The sequence below is a fragment of the Macrobrachium nipponense genome, chromosome 6 (genome assembly GCF_015104395.2).
Source record: "Macrobrachium nipponense isolate FS-2020 chromosome 6, ASM1510439v2, whole genome shotgun sequence".
Classification (NCBI taxonomy): domain Eukaryota; kingdom Metazoa; phylum Arthropoda; class Malacostraca; order Decapoda; family Palaemonidae; genus Macrobrachium; species Macrobrachium nipponense.
In genome coordinates, this window is record NC_061108.1 from 118700162 (window position 1) to 118723443 (window position 23282).

At 41.2% G+C, this 23282-nt stretch overlaps 1 protein-coding gene across 2 annotated transcripts in view; it reads left to right on the top strand.

The window, feature by feature from the left end:
• The window catches only part of LOC135216051 (uncharacterized), an 81513-nt gene that overhangs the window by 52938 nt on the left and 5293 nt on the right, over positions 1–23282 (top strand). For both annotated transcript variants that reach the window (XM_064251025.1, XM_064251024.1), the window contains 2 exons: positions 15307–15401; positions 22125–22361. In XM_064251025.1, the coding sequence (XP_064107095.1) occupies positions 15307–15401; positions 22125–22361 (332 nt within the window). The remainder of the gene's footprint in view (positions 1–15306; positions 15402–22124; positions 22362–23282) is intronic.

Below are 23282 nucleotides of genomic sequence, written 5' to 3' on the forward strand. Positions count from 1 at the left end.
GACCTGGCATCCAGCGTAAAGGTGCTAGTCTACCCCACGGGGTGGACCGGAACATACAGTCGGTCCCTTCTAACCTCTCCGTTTCACTGAGTTATACACTCCGCCACGCACTGGACTTAGTCCGGTACGTTCGAGCTTTTAGGTTTAAGTTCTATTATGTTAAACTATTAAGTTTATCTTAAGTACCTTAAACCATTCCCCCTCCCTTCATGTTTCACCGGATACCTCCGGGGTTTATAGCCTATTCAGGCGATTAAGGGAGGGGCTATGCCCAAATTTTTTCCGAGCTCCGGCATGCAACGGAGTTCTTCTGTCCTTTAGCCTGTAAGTGATGTTCTTTAAGATACTCATGTGTCTTTCCACTTACAGACCACCAACTGTGAGCATCCGGGATGCGCCGCCACACTTCAGGACCCATGTGGACACGAAGTTTGCCGGTCCCATGCTCCATGCGCGACTCCGCACGGGGACATCCAGGTCTGGTACCATGAGACGTGTACCATATGTTACGATCTGGTGAGCCAGCTTTTAGACGGGGTAAGTATACCATCTCCGGTAGCTGGTCCTCATCTGTTTTAGTGCTTAAGTTTTACATCAATCACTCTAACTTAAGGTAAATTCAAGGGGCCTTATAGCCCCTATTATTTTAGGTTATGCTTTAAGTTAGTTAGTTTGTTTTAAGTTATTCTTAAATCTAATCAATACCCTCTCTTCCAGGCGCCGGCCGTGAGGGATACCGCACTGGCAACCCTGCGGGCCTGGGTCGGCGGTTTCGGGAAAAACGCGCCAAGGGTATGCCCTACATCCTGGAGAAAAGGTTGGCGGTACTAATCTTCCCCGGAGGCAAGGCGACAGGATACGTCGATCCAGTAGAGGCTGCCCCGCACTATCGCCTTTATCCAGCAACAGCTGGCTGCCTCATTGACTGACCAAGGCCAGGACATCTCCTCGGAAGTCGCGACGTTGGATATCAATGTAGAACCTATGGTAGGTGTAGACGACCTGTTGGTCGAGGTAGGTAAGGTGGACACCCAAGGGATACCCTTGGGTGCAACTGTTTCTTCTACTCCTGCAACCTCTCCATCCTTCCAAGGCTTTACGGGTGACGAACTATATACTCCTCCTGACGCTTCAGTTAGACCCAAGGTCAAGGGTCAAGCAGTGAAATCCTTGACAAAGACGTCGTCGTCGTCTAAGAAGACGGCTTCGGCGTCATCTTCCTCTCGTAAGTCTCCGGCTAGGAATCCCGGAGCAGAGAGATCTAAAGCTTCTGGGTCCGGCTCTAAGTCCTCGAGGAGTAAATCCTCCAGAGAGAGATCTCACACTCCGGCAGAGTCGTCAGTTCCGCTACTTTGGTTCCGATTCAGAGCCACCCCTCCACCTCCGCAGCAGCTCCGGCTTTGGACTCCAATGCTGGTCTGTTACAACAGGTGGGCGACCTGGTTGGATCTCTGAAAAGTAGCATGGAACAAATGATCTCTCGGTTGTCGGATAGGATTACTTCCCAAGACAGCATTATAGCCGGACTGAGCCAAGCTCCTCTAGCCTCTCCTCCACCTTTCAATACAGGTGGAGCCCAGCTTCCCCCGTATGACTCTCTACCTCCGTTCTCAATGAACAACCCTTGCCGAGAGTAGCGTCATACGCCCCCTTCCAAGACGGACTCATTTCTATCCCGGAATGTGGAACTCGGAGGATCGAGGACTTCGAGTTCTACCCGGAAGACCTTCAGCCTCCGTTCATCGGCTACGCAAGGCTCACCGCCTCAGCCATGACTCGGGATGATAAAGTTCCAAAGGAGACAGTCCTCTATTCACGTGACCAGGCTCAGAGAGAATGGCTCAGGTGTCTAGAGGACATGGATTGTTCCAATACGAAAATCCAACCTTTCAAGAGTCCGTTTACGATCTTTACGATGGAGGAGAGTACCCGCTCCCTTTCCTGACAAAGATCCCGACGTCTACCATTCCAGCGGCCCAGAAGGGGGACCCCATGCCTCAACTGAAGGAAGCAGATCCTACATCTCCGTTACTTCCTTCAGCCGGAGAATTGTGGGAAGACTTACCTAACACCTTCTCAGCTGGCAAACTCAAACCGGACTGTGCTATGGAGCAGTTTGGTGAAAAGTTACCTAGGCTTCCAGATAGCCTTATTCAGGCTGAATTTGACGCCAAATCACGGTTAGCCAGATCTATTAATTCTATGGCTATGACCGAGGTGGCTACCATAGCCTATGGCTCAGAACCGCTCTTCAACTTATGACCAAATCTCTGACTCAAACGGTACAGTCAGATATGTTTGAGTTTGCCACTGCTAGGACGAATTGTAGGAAGCATGTCCTACAAGAAGCAACTATTCGGCACGAGCCGAATAGGTTACTTGCGTCGAGCATCTGGGGAGCAGACCTCTCCCAGAAGCGATGGTGAAGGAGTTCAATCAGAGGCTACGAGGTTGAACCAGAGCCTTAAGGACCGTTGGGGTCTTACGGCCAAGAGGCGGCAAGATCAAGCAGCTAGAGGTAAGGGTCAAAGGAAACCCAGACGTTTCCAGCCCTATCAGAAAAAGCAGCCACGCTTTTCTCAGCAAGTTCCGGCTGTTCCCTTAGTGCAAACAGCCCAACCTTCCACCTCAAAGGCTCAATCACAGCCTATTTATGTTATCTCCCCTCAGCCTCAGCCTCACCTTTACGGCCCTCTTCCAGCTTACAATCAATCCTTCGAGAGTCAAGCTTCACAGAAGTATGACCGCTCGGGTAAGGGAGGCAGAGGTAAGCGATCCTTTCGTGGGAGAGGATCGGGAGGTCCCTTTAATAGGGGAAAACATTTCAGAGGAGGCAGGGGAGGCTACCAGAACCAATGAGGAATTTCAGGTAGGAGGAGGCTGTTTCACTTTCGCCACCGGTGGAACTTCAGCAAGTGGGCTCACAGCATTGTGTCAAAAGGCCTGGGTTGGAGCTGGTTAACGAACCCACCTCCATCCAGACCTTTCCGCCAACTTCCTTCCAAGGAACTGACGGAGTATGCGGAGGATCTCCTTCAGAAAGGAGCTATAGCGAGAGTCAAAAGGTTAAAATTTCAAGGACGCTTGTTCAGCGTGCCAAAGAAAGGCTCACAAAAAAGAAGGGTAATCTTAGACTTGTCCCGCTTAAACTTAGCCATTCGCTGCGACAAGTTCAAGATGCTCACGATCTCGCAGGTACGGACCTTACTTCCCCGTGGGGCCGTCACCACCTCTATCGATCTTACAGACGCTTACTATCATATCCCTATTGCAAGACACTTCCGTCCGTATCTGGGCTTCAAGATAGGAGACCAGACATTCTCCTTCAAGGTAGTTCCTTTCGGGCTCAACGTAGCACCCAGGGTGTTTACGAAGCTGGCGGAAGTAGTAGTTCAACAACTCAGATCGCAAGGGATTATGGTAGTAGCGTATCTCGACGATTGGTTGATCTGGGCTTCAACAGTCGAGGAATGCAACAGAGCAACACTGAAAGTGATTCAGTTCCTGGAATATCTAGGCTTCAAGATAAACAGGACCAAGTCAAGACTCACTCCAGAGTCAAACTTTCAGTGGCTAGGCATTCAATGGAATCTATCCTCCCATACTCTGTCGATTCCATCATCCAAGAGGAAGGAAATAGCGAAGTCAGTCAAGCAATTTCTGAGTCACAAACTGGCGTCAAGAAGATCTCAGGAAAGGATCCTGGGTTCTCTCCAGTTTGCATCAGTGACGAACATCCTAATGAAAGCCAAACTGAAAGACCTAACCAGAATCTGGCGCTCACGAGCAAATGTCAGTCCAGGGACAAATTGTCCTCAGTCCCTCTGATTCTAAAGAATCGACTCCGGCCGTGGGCGAAAGTCAAGAACTTGTCGGTGTCAGTGCTCTTCAGTTTCCTCCACCAGGGTTCACATCCACACAGACGCTTCATTAAGCGGTTGGGGAGGATATTCCCAGTTCAAGAAGGTCCAAGGAACGTGGTCACCTCAGTTCCGTCAGTTCCATATAAACGTACTGGAGGCAATGGCAGTGTTCTTGACTCTAAAAAGGTTACGTCCGCCAAAGTACTCCCACATAAAGCTAGTCCTGGACAGCGCAGTGGTAGTACATTGCGTAAACAGAGGAGGCTCCAAGTCACGTCATCTAAATCATGTCATGGTAGCCATCTTCTCCCTGGCGGACAAGTTCAGTTGGCATCTCTCCTCCACTCATATAGCTGGAGTGAGAAACGTCATAGCAGATGCTCTATCCCGATCAGTACCTCTAGAGTCGGAATGGTCACTGGACAACAGTTCGTTCCAATGGATTCTTCAGAGAGTTCCAGGTCTACAGGTGGATCTCTTCGCATCTCAAGCGAACCACAAACTCCCGTGTTATGTGGCCCCCAACCTGGACCCTCTGGCCTATGCCACGGACGCCCTGGCTCTAGACTGGAACAACTGGGAGAAGATTTATGTCTTTCCTCCAGTGAATCTTCTCATGAAGGTGTTAAACAAACTCAGGACATTCAAGGGTCAAGTGGCTCTAGTAGCCCCAGACTGGCCGAAGAGCAATTGGTACCCTCTCATTCTAGAACTGGGTCTTCGCCCTCTTCGGATCCCCAATCCCAGGCTCTCCCAGTCAGTACAAACGAAGACTGTGTTCGCTTCCTCAGGGATTCTCAAAACCCTAACTTTATGGATTTCATGAAGTTTGCAGCGAAAAGGGATGCGAATATTGACCCTCAGAATATTCTCTTCTTGGAATCCGATAAAAGAGATTCAACTTTGAGACAGTATGATGCTGCTGTCAAAAAGTTAGCAACCTTCCTGAAAGAATCGATATTAGGATCATGACAATCAATTCAGCTATATCCTTTTTCAGATCCTTATTTGAAAAAGGCTTAGCAGCTAGCACAATTACGACAAACAAGTCAGCCTTGAAAAAGATATTTCAATTTGGGTTCAACATAGACTTGACAGATTCCTACTTCTCGTCTATTCCCAAGGCGTGTGCTAGGCAGTGTCTAGACTCAGACCTTCTGTAAGGCCTACGTCAGTATCATGGTTCTTAAACGATGTTCTAAAGCTGGCTTCAGAAACCAATAATGACACATGCTCGTTTATAATGCTCTTAAGAAAAACCCTGTTTTTATTAAGCTTGGCCTCAGGAGCTAGAATTTCAGAACTGTCGGCTTTATCCAGAGATCCGGATCATATTCAGTTCCTTCCCACAGGGGAAGTGCTACTCTCTCCGGAACGTAGCTTTATAGCTAAGAATGAAGATCCTTTGATGAGGTGGGAACCATGGAAGGTACTACCCCTTCCACAAGATGTATCTCTTTGCCTGTTTCAGCTTACGAGCCTTTCTATCTAGGACCTCCTCATCCTCATCGGGTCCTCTCTTTAAGAGAGAAAAAGGTGGCACTTTATCTATTAAAGGCATCAGGCAACAAATCCTGTACTTCATTAAACAAGCCAATCCTGACTCTTTCCCAAAAGCACATGATGTCAGGGCAGTAGCCACCTCAATTAACTATTTCCAACATATGAACTTCGATGAGTTGAAAAAAGTATACTGGATGGAAATCGCCGACAGTGTTCAAACGTCATTACTTAAAGTCCTTGGAAGCTCTGAAATTTTCAGCAGTAGCAGCGGGGAACATAGTTTCTCCTGACTCTCACTAATCCTTAGTAGAAGATCCAGTCCTCCTTTCTACCTGCCTCACCCAACAGTTCGTCTATTCCTGCCTTGTTCATTTACGGTCACCTTGTGTCTTAGCTGCTTTTTATGATGATGTAGTGGGTGTCCCTTATTTTTTTGCTAGGGACACTCACATTTGATGATGGTTATTGATCTCGTGGATGTCATCTCCTTATTTTTATGCTAGGAGATACATCTTATTATAATGATTACGGGTTTTGTATATTAAGTCATATACATTCCTTTATATTTTATTATTGTTGAGTTTGTTTTATTCAACTTTTGTGTTAATTGCTTTAGAATGTTTTGATACATTGCTTTACACAGATACCATTTTTGTACATATATGATACATTTCTCCTGTATATATGTATATTACTTTAAGTTAAGAAATATTATTAAAATTAAGTATAAAATTAAGTAATATTTCTATTTTGTATCACTGTGTATATGTATCTTTATTAGCAATTATATTGATTTATTTTTATTTTATCTTTTATGAGACCTTTTTATATTTTGTTAAATTTCTTTACAATCTTGTGCTATTTCTCTGGTACGATTTCGCGCAGCGACACGAGCTGAGCCCAGAAAAGGGATTTTGACGTAAGGAAAAATCTATTTCTGGGCGATTGGCTCGTGTCGCCAGCGAAATCCCGCCCTACCCATCCCATCGCCAAGATTGTCTGCTAACTTCAGGATGGCCACCAGAGGCGCAGCAGTCGGCAGCATGGGATGGAGTAGTAGTAGTAGGTGCTGCCCACTCTGTGGGTCGGCTCTCCTCTTGGGGGATTTTGTAGTGGGAGAATTTTATTGGCATTTGGCTCGTGGTAGTGGTCTCACTCGCCATAGTGTTCATACCGACACTCTCTGGGAGAGTGAGCGAGTCAGTTATACTGACCTTTTTCTTTATTTATTTATTCTCTGGTATGTGTTAGTACATTTACCCTAGAAATAATAGATTAAAGGATATTTCGCTGGCGACACGAGCCAATCGCCCAGAAATAGATTTTTCCTTACGTCAAAATCCCTTTTTATTTAATTTTGAGTTTTCTTCCTCAGGCGAGGCCTAAGCAGAAGCAGCCTCTGCCTCGTATTATAGATGGGATTTTTCTTGACAGTCCTTCCCAGACGCGGGAATTTTTACGTTTTTTCCCTTGCTCAGAGGTTCGTGAGAGTGAGGGCGGACGTCGCCGCTAAACTTTTGAAGGTTATCGGGGAAGGGAAGAGGAAGCTCTCTTCTCTTCTATGACACCGGAGAGGAGTTTATCAGGTGGCGGATGATGCTTCATTCTCTCGACCCCCCAACCAAATCCTGATTTTGTCCGACTTTTGGGTCAACCTTTGCTTTCCAAGGCTGCGGTCTCGGTCTCAATCGAAGACGTTATTGCCATGGAGTCTGTTATGAACCCCTTAAAAGAAGCTCAATCCTTCAATATGTGGGTCCTCGGAGGTCTTTTAATGTACAGTATATCAAGGACTCCGGGTTTGTTCCTCCCGATGCTCGTCTTTTTGAGAAATTCTGCTCGTCTGTTTCAATCACTTCTGTACATCAGAACGAGCTTGCCGCTTCAATGCAGGCCTTTCTTGTTTCTCTAAGACGTAACCTGTATTTGTCGCATTTACTCTTCTCTGTGTTGGAGATTCAGAGAAGCCGTTTGTTGTCCTCTTCTCCTTTTGGCGATTCCCTATTTGATATATCTGAGTTTTCGAAGGAACATCAAGGTGATGCTTCTTCCCAAGCTCATTGGGCCTTATCAAGAGCTTTTTCCTCTGGTCTTCCTCCCGTTCCTTCAAGGAGTAAGCGTAAGTTTAGTGCCAGATTCGTACCTTCTGCTCCAGTCCTACAACCTCCTCCTTCAGGCTCGTTTTTCCAGAGTTCACCTCAGGTTTCTGGCGCCTCAGCTTCCTCCTCTGGTGCTCACTCTTTGAAATGCTGGAGAAGTTCTTGGTGTGGCTCTAAGGGGGGGAAGAGCTCAACCTCCAGGTGGACCTTCCGGAAGTAGGAGTCATTACCTCTCTCGGAGACCAGTAGGAGCTTGTCTCTCGCCATTGGTCAGCTTGGCTGGAAAGAGCAGTGGATGCTTGGGTGGTGGAGGTCCTGAAGGTAGGTTGCGAGTTCCCTTTTGTTTCGAGACCTCCACTTTCCAATCGTCCTCTCGAGTTCAGCAGTTATTCCTCGCACTCAATCAGGGGTCAAGCCTTGGAGAAGGAGCTTTCGGCTCTCTTGGAGAAGGATGCCATAGAGCGAGCTCTTCCTTCTCCCAGGTTTTACTCACGGGTGTTGTAGTTCTAAGGCCTCGGGTGCCTGGCGCCCCATCATAGATCTTTCGGTCTTGAACAAGTTCATTCTAAAGTCCAAGTTACGAATGGAGACTGTTCAGACTGTTCTTTCATCAGTCAGGATGGGGAACTGGATGATTTCCATCGATCTGCAGGATGCTTATCTGCAAATCCCCATCCATCCGAAGAGCAGACGTTACCTTTGGTTTTTCACGGACTGGGGAGTTTTCCACTTCAAGACCCTTTGTTTCTGCCTCACCACTGCTCCACAAGTCTTTTCTCGGGTGATGGCTCCTGTTTCGGCTATTTTGCATCAGTTAAATGTAAGGATGCTTCGGTATCTGGACGATTGGTTAGTCCAGGCCGAATCTCGAGAGAAATGTCTCCTATCAAGGGAGATAGTTCTGTCTCTGTGTTGAGTTGGGCATTCATATCAACTTCGACAAGTCCAGTCTTATCCCTTGCCAGATCATGACTTATCTGGGGATTGTTTTGAATTCCCAGATTTTGAGGCCTTCTCCCACTCCAAAATGGATAGACAAGCTTCTAAGTCTGGTCAAAGAATTTTTGTCCTCCATAATGCAGCCAGTTTCTCTTTGGAGGACTCTCCTGGGCCATTTGTCATCCCTCATCCAACTGGTTCCCGGAGGTCGTCTCAGAATGAGGTCCCTTCAGTCGACACTTCGCCAGTCGTGGGATTTCGTGTCCGAGGACACGATAGTCGCCTCTTCTCCACAGTCTGATGGATCTCTGTTGGTGGATGTAAGTTCACTGCCTCAAGTCAGGGACATTTCTTTCAGTTTCGCCGGACCTAATGTTTTGGTCAGACGCCTCGGATCAAGGTTGGGGCGCGCACCTGGTCTCTGAAGCCGCTTCGGGCCTTTGGTCAGAGGAAGAGAGGATCATGTCAATAAATTGGAAGGAACAAAGGGCAGTGTACCTAGGCCTTCTTTCATTTCTGGATCAACTGTTGGAGTCAGTTGTCGCGATCTTCGTTGACAACACCACAGCAGTCTCGTACGTAAGAAACCAAGATGGCACGCAGTCGGACCTTCTCACTCAAGAAGCGCGATCAGTCCTGTGTTGGGCAGAAGACGGGGATTGCGTTGGTCCCTCAGTTTATCCTGGGCCATTACAATGTCTTAGCAGACGCCTTGTCGAGACCGAACGAAGTTCAAGGGTCGGAATGAACACTTGCCAGGAAGTCTTCGACAGCCTCAGGAAGAAGTGGCCTGTCACAGTCGATCTGTTTGCCACCCCACTGAATTTTAGGTGCCAGATCTTCTTTGCCTCTTACCAGACTCATCAGAGTACCGGGACAGACGCTCTTTTGCAGGACTGGGGAGGCCTTCAAGCCATTGCATTTCCTCCGTTTGCTCTGGTGAGGTCAGTCCTCAACAAAGTGAGAGCAACCAAGCGTCTGGATCTCACCTTGATTGCCCCCTTCTGGCCACAAAAGGAGTGGTTTCCCGACCTACTGGAAGCTCTGGTGGAGCCCCCATGCGTCTGACAGAGAGACCAGATCTCAAACAACCCCATTTTCATCAGTTCCATCAGAGGCTCCACAAGCTCATCTTCATGCCTGGAGACTGTCAGGAGATTCTCCAAGCACGAAGGGTTGTCCTCCAGAGTGGCGCGACAGTTGGCCGACCCAGTCTGCAGTGTTCTCCTCCGACATGGGACATTAATAAAGTCCTTAAAGTCTTTAGGTTCCCTGCGTTTGAGCCTCTGAATACGGCCGATTTTGGGGACCTCTCTTCTAAGACACTCTTCCTTGTCTCGCTGGCTACAGCCAAGAGGGTGGGTGAACTGCAAGCACTCTCTTTTCTGGTTGCTAGATCTGGACAAGACATTATTTTGTCATACCTTCCCGAATTTGTCGCAAAGACTGAATAGTCTGATAATTCCATTCCCAGGTCTTTCGTGCTGAAGTCGCTGGTCGACTTTTCGGTAATTTTAATGAGGAATTAGTTCTTTGCCCTGTTAGGGCACTCTCATGCTATTTACGCCGGACGAAGGACATTCAGGGTTGTCCCCGTCATCTGTTTGTTTCACCCCAAAATGTCAAGAGACCTATTTCAAAGAATGGTGTATCCTTTTTTTTTTTTTCTCAGAGATCTTATTATTAAAACTGGTGGTTCGGCTGCCTGTGAGGGCCAGACGCCGAGAGCACACAGTATTATAGCAGTTGCTACATCAGTAGCTTTTATGAAGAACATCTCAGTCGCCAAGGTGCTTGAGGCGGCGACTTAGCGTTCTAATTCTGTTTTTTGCCTCCTTTTACTTGAGGGATATTTCTCTAGTTCTAGGCGACCTACGTTCCTTGGGCCCGTTGGTGATGGCAGGACAGGTCGTCAGACAGGAGAATTAGGTAGTCTTCCTGTTTTACGTTTGGTTGCTACCTGTATATTATTTTTTCTTTTTTTTTGTATATATTTTTTGTTTTTACATTATAACTTATGGCAGTTTTAGGTTTAGTTATAATGGGAATTAGGCAGTTTGGTATTTAGGTGTTGTTGATGACAAGGACTAGCTGCTTGACAACTCATGCTACTTCCATTGTCAGTGTGACATGGGACCAGCCACTGGGTTGTCGGCACTGGCGACTATGCTTCTCCCAAAGTCGATGCCGACCTAGGACTAGCCACTGGTTCGCTTGTCCTGACGACTCACGCTTCTTCCATTGTCCTTCTGGATAGGGAATTAGTCGATGGATCGTCTGCTGTCATCTGGTGACTTGTTCACCATCTACTTTTTGTCTCACCTGTTTTCTCGGAGTCAGACACTCGTGCGAGATCAGGCGACATTAGTAGCCCTGAGTTTCTTGTTGACGACGTCAGTTGCGTTGATACACCCTCCGATGATCATTTAACATGAGACCAGGTTTGACTGCCGGCACTCATCCTTCGGGACTGAGTCGCCTTTTTGCTCCACGCTCCTTTCTCTTGGCACCAGAAAGCTTGAGTCAGGAGTTGCTCATGAGCCGATATCGCTGCTGGCGACGTTGGGTTGCGTTGATACACCCCCAATGTTTGCTTAGCTTTGAATCACCCAGGCAGTCCAGGCACTCATCCTTCAGGGAAAGAGTTGTCAATACCCGATCCTCTCTCTTGGCGCCAGACATTCGTGAGAGAGCAGGTGTCGTTGTAGTGCTTGATAAAGTCATCGGGGTGCAGCCTTGCTGTCCTCATTTTGTCCGACTGGTCACCTGGTCGGTCACCTGACTTTAGTACAGACTGACTGACTATACACTTACTCCTTGTCCTTTACTACCGCAGTTCTGCGGCATTATGGTAGGAGACTTGGAGTTCTTAGTATCTTAGACCTCGGGTTGAGTTTTTAACTGCCTATGATATATATTTCTTTGATTGTTTTATGTCCTATTCTGTCCGAAGGGGAAATTGTACTCAGATTCCCTCCTCCTTTTCAATGTGGTTAATCGGGCTAGATAAATTATATTAAGGTAATGTTTATTAATATGGAATTTTTATTCTAAAATTAATATTAATAATACTTACCTGTATAATTTATCTAGCCCTAAATCCCCAAAAACCGCACCAAAATTTACCACATTGGCAACCCTGTTACCTCCTATTCTGTCCGCTAGTTGGCAACGCTGCCGTTGACAGTTACAAAACCTTCCCTGAAAATCAGTTGTGATAGGCAGATCGTGGGGTAGGATGGGTGGGACTAGATAAATTATACAGGTAAGTATTATTAATATTAATTTTAGAATAAAAATTCCACATCACAAAACCCTTTAGTTTGATATTAATATACTACTACCAAGGAAATATTGGCCTTTAGTAAACAACAAGGCTCGTAAGTCAAGTACAACTGGTATCTACAAATACTGATGAGTAGGCTGCAAAATGTTTTGGAGGCAAAAGCACCGTCTGAAACTGGAAAAACACCATGTACTTCATTTTATTTACTACATTTATAAATAAATTAGCTGCAGTTTTTTAACTCAGCTTTGATAATTTACAAAAGAAGCATATCTCTGAATTAAGTTATATTCGGCAACTAAAGACAGTATTGATGTCAGTAAAAAACCCAGCTGATTATTTTGAGATTGTAAACAAAAGCAGAATGCAAATGGCAAATCATTGTTCATATTATATGATGATATGGTAATAATACATGCAATATGATTAGATACAGTAAAACAATAGTTTTATTAAAAGGATCATTATTCTCAATATGTACACAACTATTATTCAACTTTTGCCAATGGAAATCATCTGTCAGTGTAACAACTTAACCAGGGCAACAGTCTCTCTCTCTCTAACCATGATACTTATTCTCCATCCTCCACTAAGAAATCCTGGGTTTTAGAATTACAGATGAAGCGATTGTAAACCTGTACCTACATAAACAACTGAATCGAGAAACAGCTGATTGCTGATGTGATTTGCCATAACTATTCAGAATTGCATTAAGTTGTCACATTAAACCCTGCTGATTCTCAATGGTGGCTTTCAGATGTAAAATTAGAATACATTTTTACTCATTCTTCACACAATGGAGATCTGAAGAAAGAACCCAGTAAATGGAAGCTTCAGGTTGAGGCTGAATAAAATTAATAACGGACCAGGCGAAATTGATGTCCAGAACTGGTGAAATCACACTTTATGCCTATAGTACAATCAAGTATTTTGTGCGTTTTAAACCTACTACATTAATTTACAAGAAAAAATATCTCTGAATTACATCTGATCTAGCAGCTATTGGCAAAAAGATATCGATAGAACTCAATTAGCCAAGATTTTGAGAATGTAAACAGTATCAAATGTCTATGGTGTACGATGACATATGTAATACGTTTAAATTTTGCAAATTATCATTATCTCCAGAAAATATTTAGGTTCATAGCTTTTCAGTACTTAGAATTGAGGATAGAGATCTTACACCTGTAACAAAATGAGAGCTCTCTCATCCTAATGTCTATAGTCTGTTTTTTTCCATCTGTCACAGTAAATTATTGAAACACGTTTCAGTTGCAATTGTACACCCAGATATCCTTTTATTTACCTAAAACTTACACAGTGTAACTATTTAAAGCCCGGGACGCAGTGTTACCATGCGCGACCACCACAGGCGGGTGGACGGATGGAAAAAAACAGAGTATAATTATGGTAATTATCAACAGTAATTACTGTAATTACAGTTATTTTGTTTACAGTATCAATAGTTTTGTTGCTAGTGATTAACTTGAATTACCTACGGTTTTTACCATTATTACAGTATTTTGTTTACAATGCTGATACTTGTGACGGTAGTTAACTATTTATACAATATTGACACTTCAGGGTTTAGCCTATCTTTAAAAATCTCAACAGGATTTAAGGTTTGCTTTTTATACTCGTCGTATAAGACAGCCCCCGATTTAGGTGAGATTTTTTAAGGTATATGCCTGTATATGCCTTATACACCAGCATATACAGGAAGTATAGAGCTTGATATTTATTTGTAAGGTTGTTTGGGGTTTTCTCCAGAAATTCTGGAGATGTGGCTGTAGATAAAGGCATGGTTATAGATGATGGAAGTCATCAGAAATGACTGGGAACTGCCTTATCTGTAAACAAGGCCCGTGCTTGTATTGTGGTTCTTTGATGCATACTTGAGACCTAATAAGATTCTAGTCTTTGATCAGTGTGGTGAGGTCAGTTCTGGCAAAGCTGACAATTGAAGGGTTGCTGGACATTTCACCTAAATTTTACACCTTCCTTTATTGGTTTTTAGGACAGTGGCTGGATGGAGCCCCATCATCAGTCTAAGCCCATTGGGGAAGTTTTTACAGCCAACTCTTTTCATTGGGGCGACTATGGTCTTGATGCATTTCCCATTTGCAAAAGGAGATTTTCTTACTTAATGGGACCTCTAGTATACATATTTATACATCCTGTTTCATCCAGAAAATACCTTTGCTTTATATGGGTTGGGTATGTACTTCAATTCAGAACCTACCATAGCTCCCTATGCTGTCACCAGGATTCTTAACACCATTGGCAGCTTGGGCTCTCAGGAGAGGCATCAGACTGATGAGTAACTTGAGGACTGGCTGGTAATGGGAAGGAGCTGCATCAATGCTTTTACTGCCTCGTTCAACTCTTTCAGTTATTAGTATATCAACTGGAGAATGTTTGATCTTAACAGTTCAACCAAGGTGACCTATTTTGGAAATGGCTAGGACCAGGAATTAAGGGATTGTCATTCTTGGTGCAGATGTTCCATCACAGTTTAACGCATACATAGCCTTTTAACCTGAAGTACCAAAAACACTTAAAAAAGCAGTGAAAGGGAAGATCATTAGCTAGCTTAGCAGAATCAGTGTTACTTGTAAATGAACAAAAACAAGTATTCACAATAACCCTCATGTCTTACCTGCCTTCCACAATGGTGGTGAAAACCATCTTAACTGACAGAGATGATCTGTGCTTGGGAAACATGTTTCATTTCAAATTCTTTTTATCACATGACTGAAGGAAGGAGGAGGTTAACTTAAATGGATGAAGTACATAGCGTGAATGCCTTTTGTAACTGAACGCTGTAAATGAAATTGGTAATCCTAGACTCAAGTTAGAAAAGGTTGGATTTACGGTGATCAGTGAATGATGTCACTGACTCATGAGAGTGAATTAGTCAACTGCAGGAGACCCTGGGATCCATTCACTCATATGCAAGTTACTGGCCAACTACCTTTTATCTTATAATTAGGAATGAAGTATCTGTGATTTGAAGACTACAAATTTTGGCTAGAAATATAAGTAAGGACTTGGTGGTAAAAGAAACATTTTTCCTCATGAAAGAAGACCTAAAATATATTAACAGATTGAGGATTTATGAGAATTGGTAAACAGCTTGCAAAAGATATCTGTTTGTAAATTAATGCTTCATAAGAGTAGATTTCACTATTATCATTAATCGTTTTTTTGTTTCTTGATTGGTGTTTGTTATTTTTCGTTGCTAAATGTAATAAACTATTTTTATTAGCATAATTTATCATCATTGTTTAACAGAAGTTATGAATATTGCATCCATATGTGACGATGTTGATACTAGCTTCTTATTATTAGGTAGTTTAACCAGACCACACAGTCAAAAGTCTTAGCTGCAATATGTATATTCAGCCTCACAGCATCTTATAATGCAGGCTGCTTGTATCTCAATAGCATTACAGAATGGTGGTCACTTAAACCATTGTATGTTAATGTATCAGTATTTTTCATTAATATTTAATTTGTTGATAATCATTTTTAGCCACTTTTGCAAATGATTTTATATACAGCATATAAATATTTTTGATTCTTCAGGAGTACTCACTGTTTTTCTCTTTTACAGTTCGCAACTCTCTCATGCTTTTTGGTGGCATTACAGCCTTAGGAGGGGTTTGTCTCATAGGATGCAGCGTTGTGTTGCTTCAGGGGCTACGAAAGGTAATGATTGTCTCTCAGTATTATTATTGCTACAGTTATTATTATCTGTCATCACTATTGTAGTTACATAGCACTTTGATTGTGGAGGAATGCACAAAGAGAAACCATGGAAATGGAAACATTTAATTCTTAACTAAATAGCCGAGGAGCATTTGGAGATTGCACATTGATTAGCATTCATATGCACACATTATGAAACAAGCCAACAAGGCCTACTAACAAATAAAACAAGCTTCCCTGGAAAAGAATGCCAATGCATTGTGGAAATATATAGTAGAATATTACAGCCAAGAATGTTAAAGTAGTTAAATTCAAGTGAGAATGACATAATATAGGATATCTAGATAAAAATGGAAGCACTTGATTAATAAGCAACTGTAACTACTGGCTGCAGGGTCAGTTCAGGTGTTACACCTTATTCCTAAATATTGTAAAATCATAAGCTTTTTCAACCTCTGTGCTTTGCCATGTGCAGTCGTAAGCTTGAATCTCGTAGTTCATGGTTACACTATTTTTGTGTTGATTTGATGTGGCATAATAGACCCATCACTTTACAATTGTCCTTTGGTGATCAGCAGAAAATTATTCCAAATGTTCTGCCAGAGTGAACAGACCTATTGGTGATGCCTGGAATATGATCATTATTAGCATTTTCTTGCTGTTTCAGCCTGTTACCCTTCATTTCTTCTTCCTGGTGATAGTTTAGCCATAACTATTTTTAATCTAGGTCCTTTGTACTGTTGACAAGTGTATTCAGTGTTACTTGTTGTAAATTCTCAGTAAATGTTTCTACTGGTAAAGCTGCTGCTTACTGTTAAACTTTTTTATCTGAACATCCATCCTGTTTACCAGTTTTTTGTAATTTAGTCATTATAGCTGTTTTACACCAGTTTTGGGTTGTCATTTGAATTAAAATAATCGTGGATAGCATACCATCCCATTGATATTTTGCTTAGAGAAGTTCACTGACTTTGTTGTGCTTGCCACGCTTGTTTTGTGTAGTTTATGATTTTACTTTTCCTTTGAGTAATATATTGTTAGGTACAGTATGTGTTCTTGGTTTGTTAATGAAATCATTACAGTGTTTAATGGAATTATGATTATTGCTTTTAAGTTCTTCATACCTAATGTAGATTGTGGAATTTTGGTGATAGAATTATGATGCAATATTAAGTTTTAGTTTTGGATTTGAGTCCTTTTAATGTTTGTTTGGGCATTTGTTAAATAACTCGTTTTTATAATGGTTCAGCAGAGATTCATTGTCACCTTTTGTAGATAGTGCTGTTATTACTATCTTCCCTCATTTATTTTGTAGTAGCCATAGTATTCAGGTTTATCATCTGGATGTGCCTCATGAAGTAGGATTGCTTCAAGTCCCAGTGCAACAAATAGCAAAGGTTTAAAGTTCTTCAATACCCCTTGCATCTTTATTATTTCTTGAGCTCAAGCTTTGTCTCCTAGCATGCTTGCAAGTGCTATCAACTCAACAATTGCCAAAAACAGCAGATGTAGGGTGCATATGCCCCTTGATCGCTCTTTCAGTGAAGTATTGTTATAAGGATAATAGCTCAAAGAAATCCATGAGAACGACCAATCTGCTTGATCTATTAGTGCATCTTTCTTGTAAGTCAAAAAAGACTAGTTCACAGGACTGCCACTCAGCATGACTCAAGAGATCCCCATTTTAGTCTACACTCTCTGATAGTGAACTACATATATGGCACAGTGAGTTTTAGTGGCTTTCCATTTCCTGGCTGCTCTCAGCAGCTTCTTATCGCTATCATGCTAGGGTTAGCAACAAAAAGTTTTTTTGTTAGTCAGTCAAAGGAGAATAAGGTTCTTTGACCCATGTCCTTGGGAGAGTTCAATACTTTGGAAAACAAGTACTACTTATCCAGTGGGCAAAATGTGAGTCATAGTGAGTTCATGCACATCTGTAAGATGAATTGTTATTGATTTGCTTGTTGTTAGTGCCATGTGCTGACGCTTTCCTGTGAGGGGGTAATTATCCTCTTTAGTACAACACACACACACACACACACACACACACACACACACCTACCTGTCTGTTGCTGATAATACAAACAACAACCACAGTAATTGGAGTCCTCACCTGAGTCAGTATGCTTTCTTTCCAACCTTGCCATGCAACTAGCTCTACTTCTGCTTCAACCAGGGAGCACTTGGTGCTTTCTGCTATTTGGAACAGCCAGTACTGCTTGAGCACAAGATACTTCATCAGTGATACAACTGGCAAGACTTCTGCTGTCATTTCTCCTGCTGAAAATATTACACAGCACTGGAAAGGATGATATTGTAGCTTCTTGGTTAGAGAACATCCCTCTTCAGCTAGCACCTGTTTTGTTGAATAAAAATTGCATTTGAGATCTACCAGTATTTTCAGCATTTCTGCACTTCACGTCTAAAAAGTAAATTTTTGCATATGAGACTTACCCAGTGATTATATAGCTATTAATTTCCACGGATGGCAGCCTAATTCAATTGCTCAGTGTGTAGGTACTAGGTATACAATGCCATCCCCCAATGGCAATACTAGGAACAACTTATCAAAGCACTTCATTCTGTTTCCTGCCATGCTTGACTAAACATCATGCGCTTACAGCAGCTTGTTCTTATTTTCCTGTTATATCACCAGATTTCAGTAGTGTTACACAACCACCAGATTGCATTCGTAGCCTTTGAGGAGGATGAGTCTTGTCCTATGTTTGTTTAATTCAGATTATCTTCAAGCCGGATATTTGTATTCTCCAGAAATAGTTCTTGAATGTAACAACATTCAATTAGGCCTAATTCTTTTGCATATTATGTTTTACTTACCGGGCTTATGCTTTGCACAAGTCACTGGATAATAATGACCTTAAGGAATCTTGATTTAACATCATTTCTTTAGGCCAAGCTTTTGTGTTTTGATTTTGTTTATTGGCCATAGAACCATTAGCAAGACACCGGTAAATAATTACCTTCAAATAATTCTCGAATGTTATTCCATTCTTGTATCTTATAACCTTTGCATTTATTATTTACTTACTCGGATTAGGCTATGTGCAAGTCGCTGGTTAACAATTACTTTAAAAGTAATTCATGTAAATTGCATCCTTCCCTTAGGGTATACCATGCTTTTGGGATTTTGTTTACCAGCCATAGGCTATTATAGTCACAAACCACTGGTAAATATATAGTTACCTTAAAAGTAATTTGTGAATGTTAAGACATTCTTTTAGGCCAACACACTTTGTTTTGTTTACTGTTCTTACGACACTCATCACTTTCCTTTGCAGAGACTGAAAGTGTGGAGGTTGAAAGTAGTAAGGAGAGAAAGATGTTAAATGTTTGGCTATGGGGGCTTTGGGAGAGAGGGTTTACATGGTCTTGGCGTACGGGTGTAATTTTCTTGGTGTCATGTAATTGTGAACATTTCACATCTTAGCCAATAGCCTCCAGCTCGCTTAGTGGACTGGAGCACAGGCCACTCAGGTCAATTAGCAGGGCACACAATCGGTTACTGATTGCAATTACTTTTATTCCTGATAATTCTTATAATGATTTCTTTTGAGTAATCGGTTATTTGTAAATATTATTTTATATTAGTCGAATTTGCTTTGAGACTTTAATATGAAAATTCTTGGTGATATAAATATATATATTTTCTAGGTCAAGTTATTTAGAAATACATACATCTGAATACATGAAATGCTATTTCATATATTTGTAAATGATATTTGTTTTATTCATTTATCACTATTTGAAGAATAAAAGCAGTGTTTTTACATAGTAGAGTCCGATGGGCTTTGACACTTTAAAGCGAAAACGATTTGTTGATATAAAAATATTAATTATTATTATTATTAATGTTTTGGAGTTATGCATACATTTAAGTTTATTTTTAAATGCATGTCTGAGTATATGAAATGCTAATGTATTCATACATTATGAATGTATCAGGCCTAGTTACCATAATGCCCTAGATAGTGATATATAAAGTAAGTAGTTAGTAATTGATTACTTGTTGATTATTTTCATGAAAGTAATCAGTAACTGAGATTACCAGCAGAAGGAGGCATAGGATGTTCTCCTATTATTATCTCTTCACCTTTTCAGTAAGATACTGAGTTTGGAGAGCCAGGGGGTACAGTGTACCTAGAGCACCCACCATTCTCAGTGGATGGGTTTTGACTTTATTTCAGTGTAGATGTCAGTGTTTTCTGGTTGTTTCATTTTGGTTCTGTGCCCAAGGCAAGGGTGGGCACCTATCATACTTTGCTAGCCATTGGAGCATTTCTCTTCGTTGCAAAGTTTCCCCTAAGTAGGAGGCGACCCTTGGCTCTACCACCACATCACTACAAGTCAAGATGAGCCCCAACCAAAGGCAGAAACTATTCGTCTGCATAGTTCTCTTAACTGATAGGAACAACAAGCATTGTTTTTTTTTCAAAGCTAGCAACTTTTCTATTTCAAATTCATTACATAACATAATGCTTTGGAGTAGAATATGTCAATGATCCCACCTCCTTTCAATGTGGAATCAGCTATATAAATTACATACTTGGTATATACAAAAATGATATCTTTATAATAAAATAAGGTTTTGTATATACAGGCAGTCCCCGGGTTACGACGGTGTCGGCTTACAACGTTCCGAGGTTACGACGCTTGTCAATAGACGTTATTTCCAGGGTTACGACGCCTACAACGCTCATCTGGGAGATGAAATATGACACCAAAAATGCAAAATAATCATTATTTGAAGGTTTTTTTGATGATAAATGCCATAAGAATGCAGTTTACATAGTTTTCAATGCACCCAAAGCATTAAAAGTAAGGTTTTCTTAGGATTTTTGACGATGTTCCGGCTTATGATGCGTCTCAAGAAGGGAACCCCTGTCGTAACCCGGGGACCGCCTGTACTTACCCAGTAATTATATGATCGGAGCCCACCCACCTCCCTTCTGATGGACATTATGCATGAAACAGAATGAAGTGCTTTGCTAAGTTGTTTCTTGTATTGCTGTTGCGGGACAGCACTGTATACCTAGTACGTACCTACACACTGAGTAATCGAAGCGCTACCCGCAAATTTTGAATTAGGCTGCCGTCCATGGAAACTAATAGCTATATAATTATGTACTGGGTTTGGGGAGGATCTGGAGAAGATTCTTGTTCTCCCAAATGTGGATAGATGCATAATTTTGAAATTCATCCTCAGGATGAGGTTTCTTATTATAAATCTCTGAACTGGATGTGCTAGACATTGCACATAGAAAAGCAACATAAGCATCCTTGGTTGTGCATTTTTTCCTTGGAACTGATTGATAAACTCATTGACTTATTATCAGTTGGCCCTCTTGTAGCTTGTATGATTGTTATTCCCTCAGTAAGGAAAGGATACTCAAGACTTGTACTGTACTAAAATGAAAATGGAAAATTAGGACAAGGTATATGTAAAAATGTTTGGCAGTTAAAGATGATAAAACCCAAAGGAATAGGTTAAAAGTAAAAGGCAGAGGACAGTGCAGGGACGTTGCAAAGAGGTTAATGGTTTTCTTGGTTATTTCATAGGAATGTATGCATGTTTAAAGTAATAATAATGTCAGTGTGGCTAAAAGTTAGCATGCATGACAAGAGAACTGTGAATGTGTAGGAGAAGTTTTATCAAACAGAGGATAGAGCAACGTAAATTGATAGAGATGTCATATATAAGGTAGAAATATGTCAGCATAGGAGATGATCCAGTAAGTGTTGGATTCTTGAAGTGACGGAAGTGTTAAAATTAAAAGGGTCTTTAGGGGAATACATGAGGTTGAGGTGAAGGATGCAGTGTAAATAAGGGAGTGGGTTGATTTGGCAAGGATGAGGGTTTGCGTAGATGCTTAGAACTTTGGGAGATGTGTAAACTAGGTGTGCATTTTATATTCTACTTAAAGGTTGAATGTATCAGTGATAGCTGTCTATCTTTCTGTTGAGACAGCAATACTTTTATGGAAATAGTAACTGCTATGTAAGTATGAAAGGTTATATTAGGCAAAAACGCTTGACGGTTTTAGGAGAGGTTATAGATAAAAAGAGAAAATGATTGTTCACAAGTTATTGATTAAGGATAATCATTATCTTATGTTAAGTGTCATATACAGTCATGGCCAACTTTTCTCTTTCTTCTGACTGCTAACTATGGTCTGATTATAGTGATGATGCTTGATAGTTATTTTGTACCATGTATCCAACTATCTGTTGGGATTATTTTCATCTTGGTAACTGCATTTTGCAAGTACAGCACTGTACTATGTTTTCAAACTATTAGAGCTTTTCATGATTTAATGGACATGGACATAGACAACATTTTAAATTAATGTGGCTGAATGTGTTCTACATTGTTAAGGTTGGTAATGATAAATGGGTTTGTATGAAAACTTGTTTTGTTGTAAAAAATATAGCCCTTTTTATTGATGATTATTAACCCAACCAGTTATCAAGTTATTCCTTCATAACATTCATCACATCCAATTGAAGTACTGAAAATATATCACAAGTACCTAAGGAACCGGCTATATTTTCTAAACAGTTATATTAGTAATCATCTTGAAAATTAAGACGAGATGATAGTTTCAGTATTATAAGGGGATTTTATGGTTTGCATTCAGTGTTTCAAAAGAATTTTAGAGTTTTATATTTCAAGTTCATTTATGAATTCTCTTTTTAAATTTCCAGGAAATTGAAATGCGTTTGGAACCATGGATATGGTGCATGGCCATATTCACTGTTTGGCGAGGACTGATCATCACCTATTCATCAGTTGTCAATGATATGGTATTTTCATATCATATTTTGATGTGCCTGTTTTGGCTTTCATTCATTGCTGGGAACATTTTCGCTTGGCTTGTTGTCCACTCGTTCTACCATGAACTCTGTGAGGTCACTCGTTTGGAAGATGTGGCCAGAGTCAAGGTAAGTGTCTATGATGTGTTGGTTTTACTCTGTATAATATATAGTTTCTTTTGATACTGTGTTGCACTTGAAAACGCTTTACACAGAATTTGTTTAATCCATTATTTTTAGCTCAGTTACATGTGCTTCTGTGATTTGTATAGGATTTTCAGTTTAATTCTCATTTAGCAGTTCAATTGAAATTAGTAAAAGTATTGACTAGAGGTGTCTTGTATTCATGATATCAGAAGAATTTTCAAAATAATTACCTTCTGTAATTATAAAAACATCAGTCAGCTGACCTGATTTTGAGGTAGGTATAAAACACTTGACTAAATTTTTTTTCCTTTATTAAGTCACATTTAACCAAAAGACAACAAACAACTTGATAGCAATATAGGTTAATCCATTTTAATAGTGGTAGTAGGTACAAGAGCACTTAGCCATGATGGAGCATAGTAAATTTTACTTGTACTACAGTTAATAAAAACCATATAGTACTGAGCATTATGTATAAGCTGTTTTTAAGATTGTAATTATAATAGCTTTGATACCAATATCAATCAAGTGTCTGGAGGTTTTCATTATGCCCAAGTAAAGACATAATCAAGAGCCAGTAAAATGCTGTTTTCTAACCATTGTACACAGAACTGGAGTTAGGTTTGGGTATATTATTCAACATTTGCCATGTTAGAAAGTCTAGGGAATAATCTGAATAATTTCATCTGATCTCTCTCATCTTAAATTTTAAGTTGCTGTCATCATGGTATTTTTTTCCAGAGTGAGTGTTTATAGTTAGATAATTAATAATAACTCTTCATATAAATTCAAACAGATTAGGATAGCATGTTTGTTTATTTTTCTAAAATACTAAGCCCTCTAGTATATGCCTTTTAGTATAACTCTCAAAATGTTGACCTTTCATTGCAGTTATTTCGACTT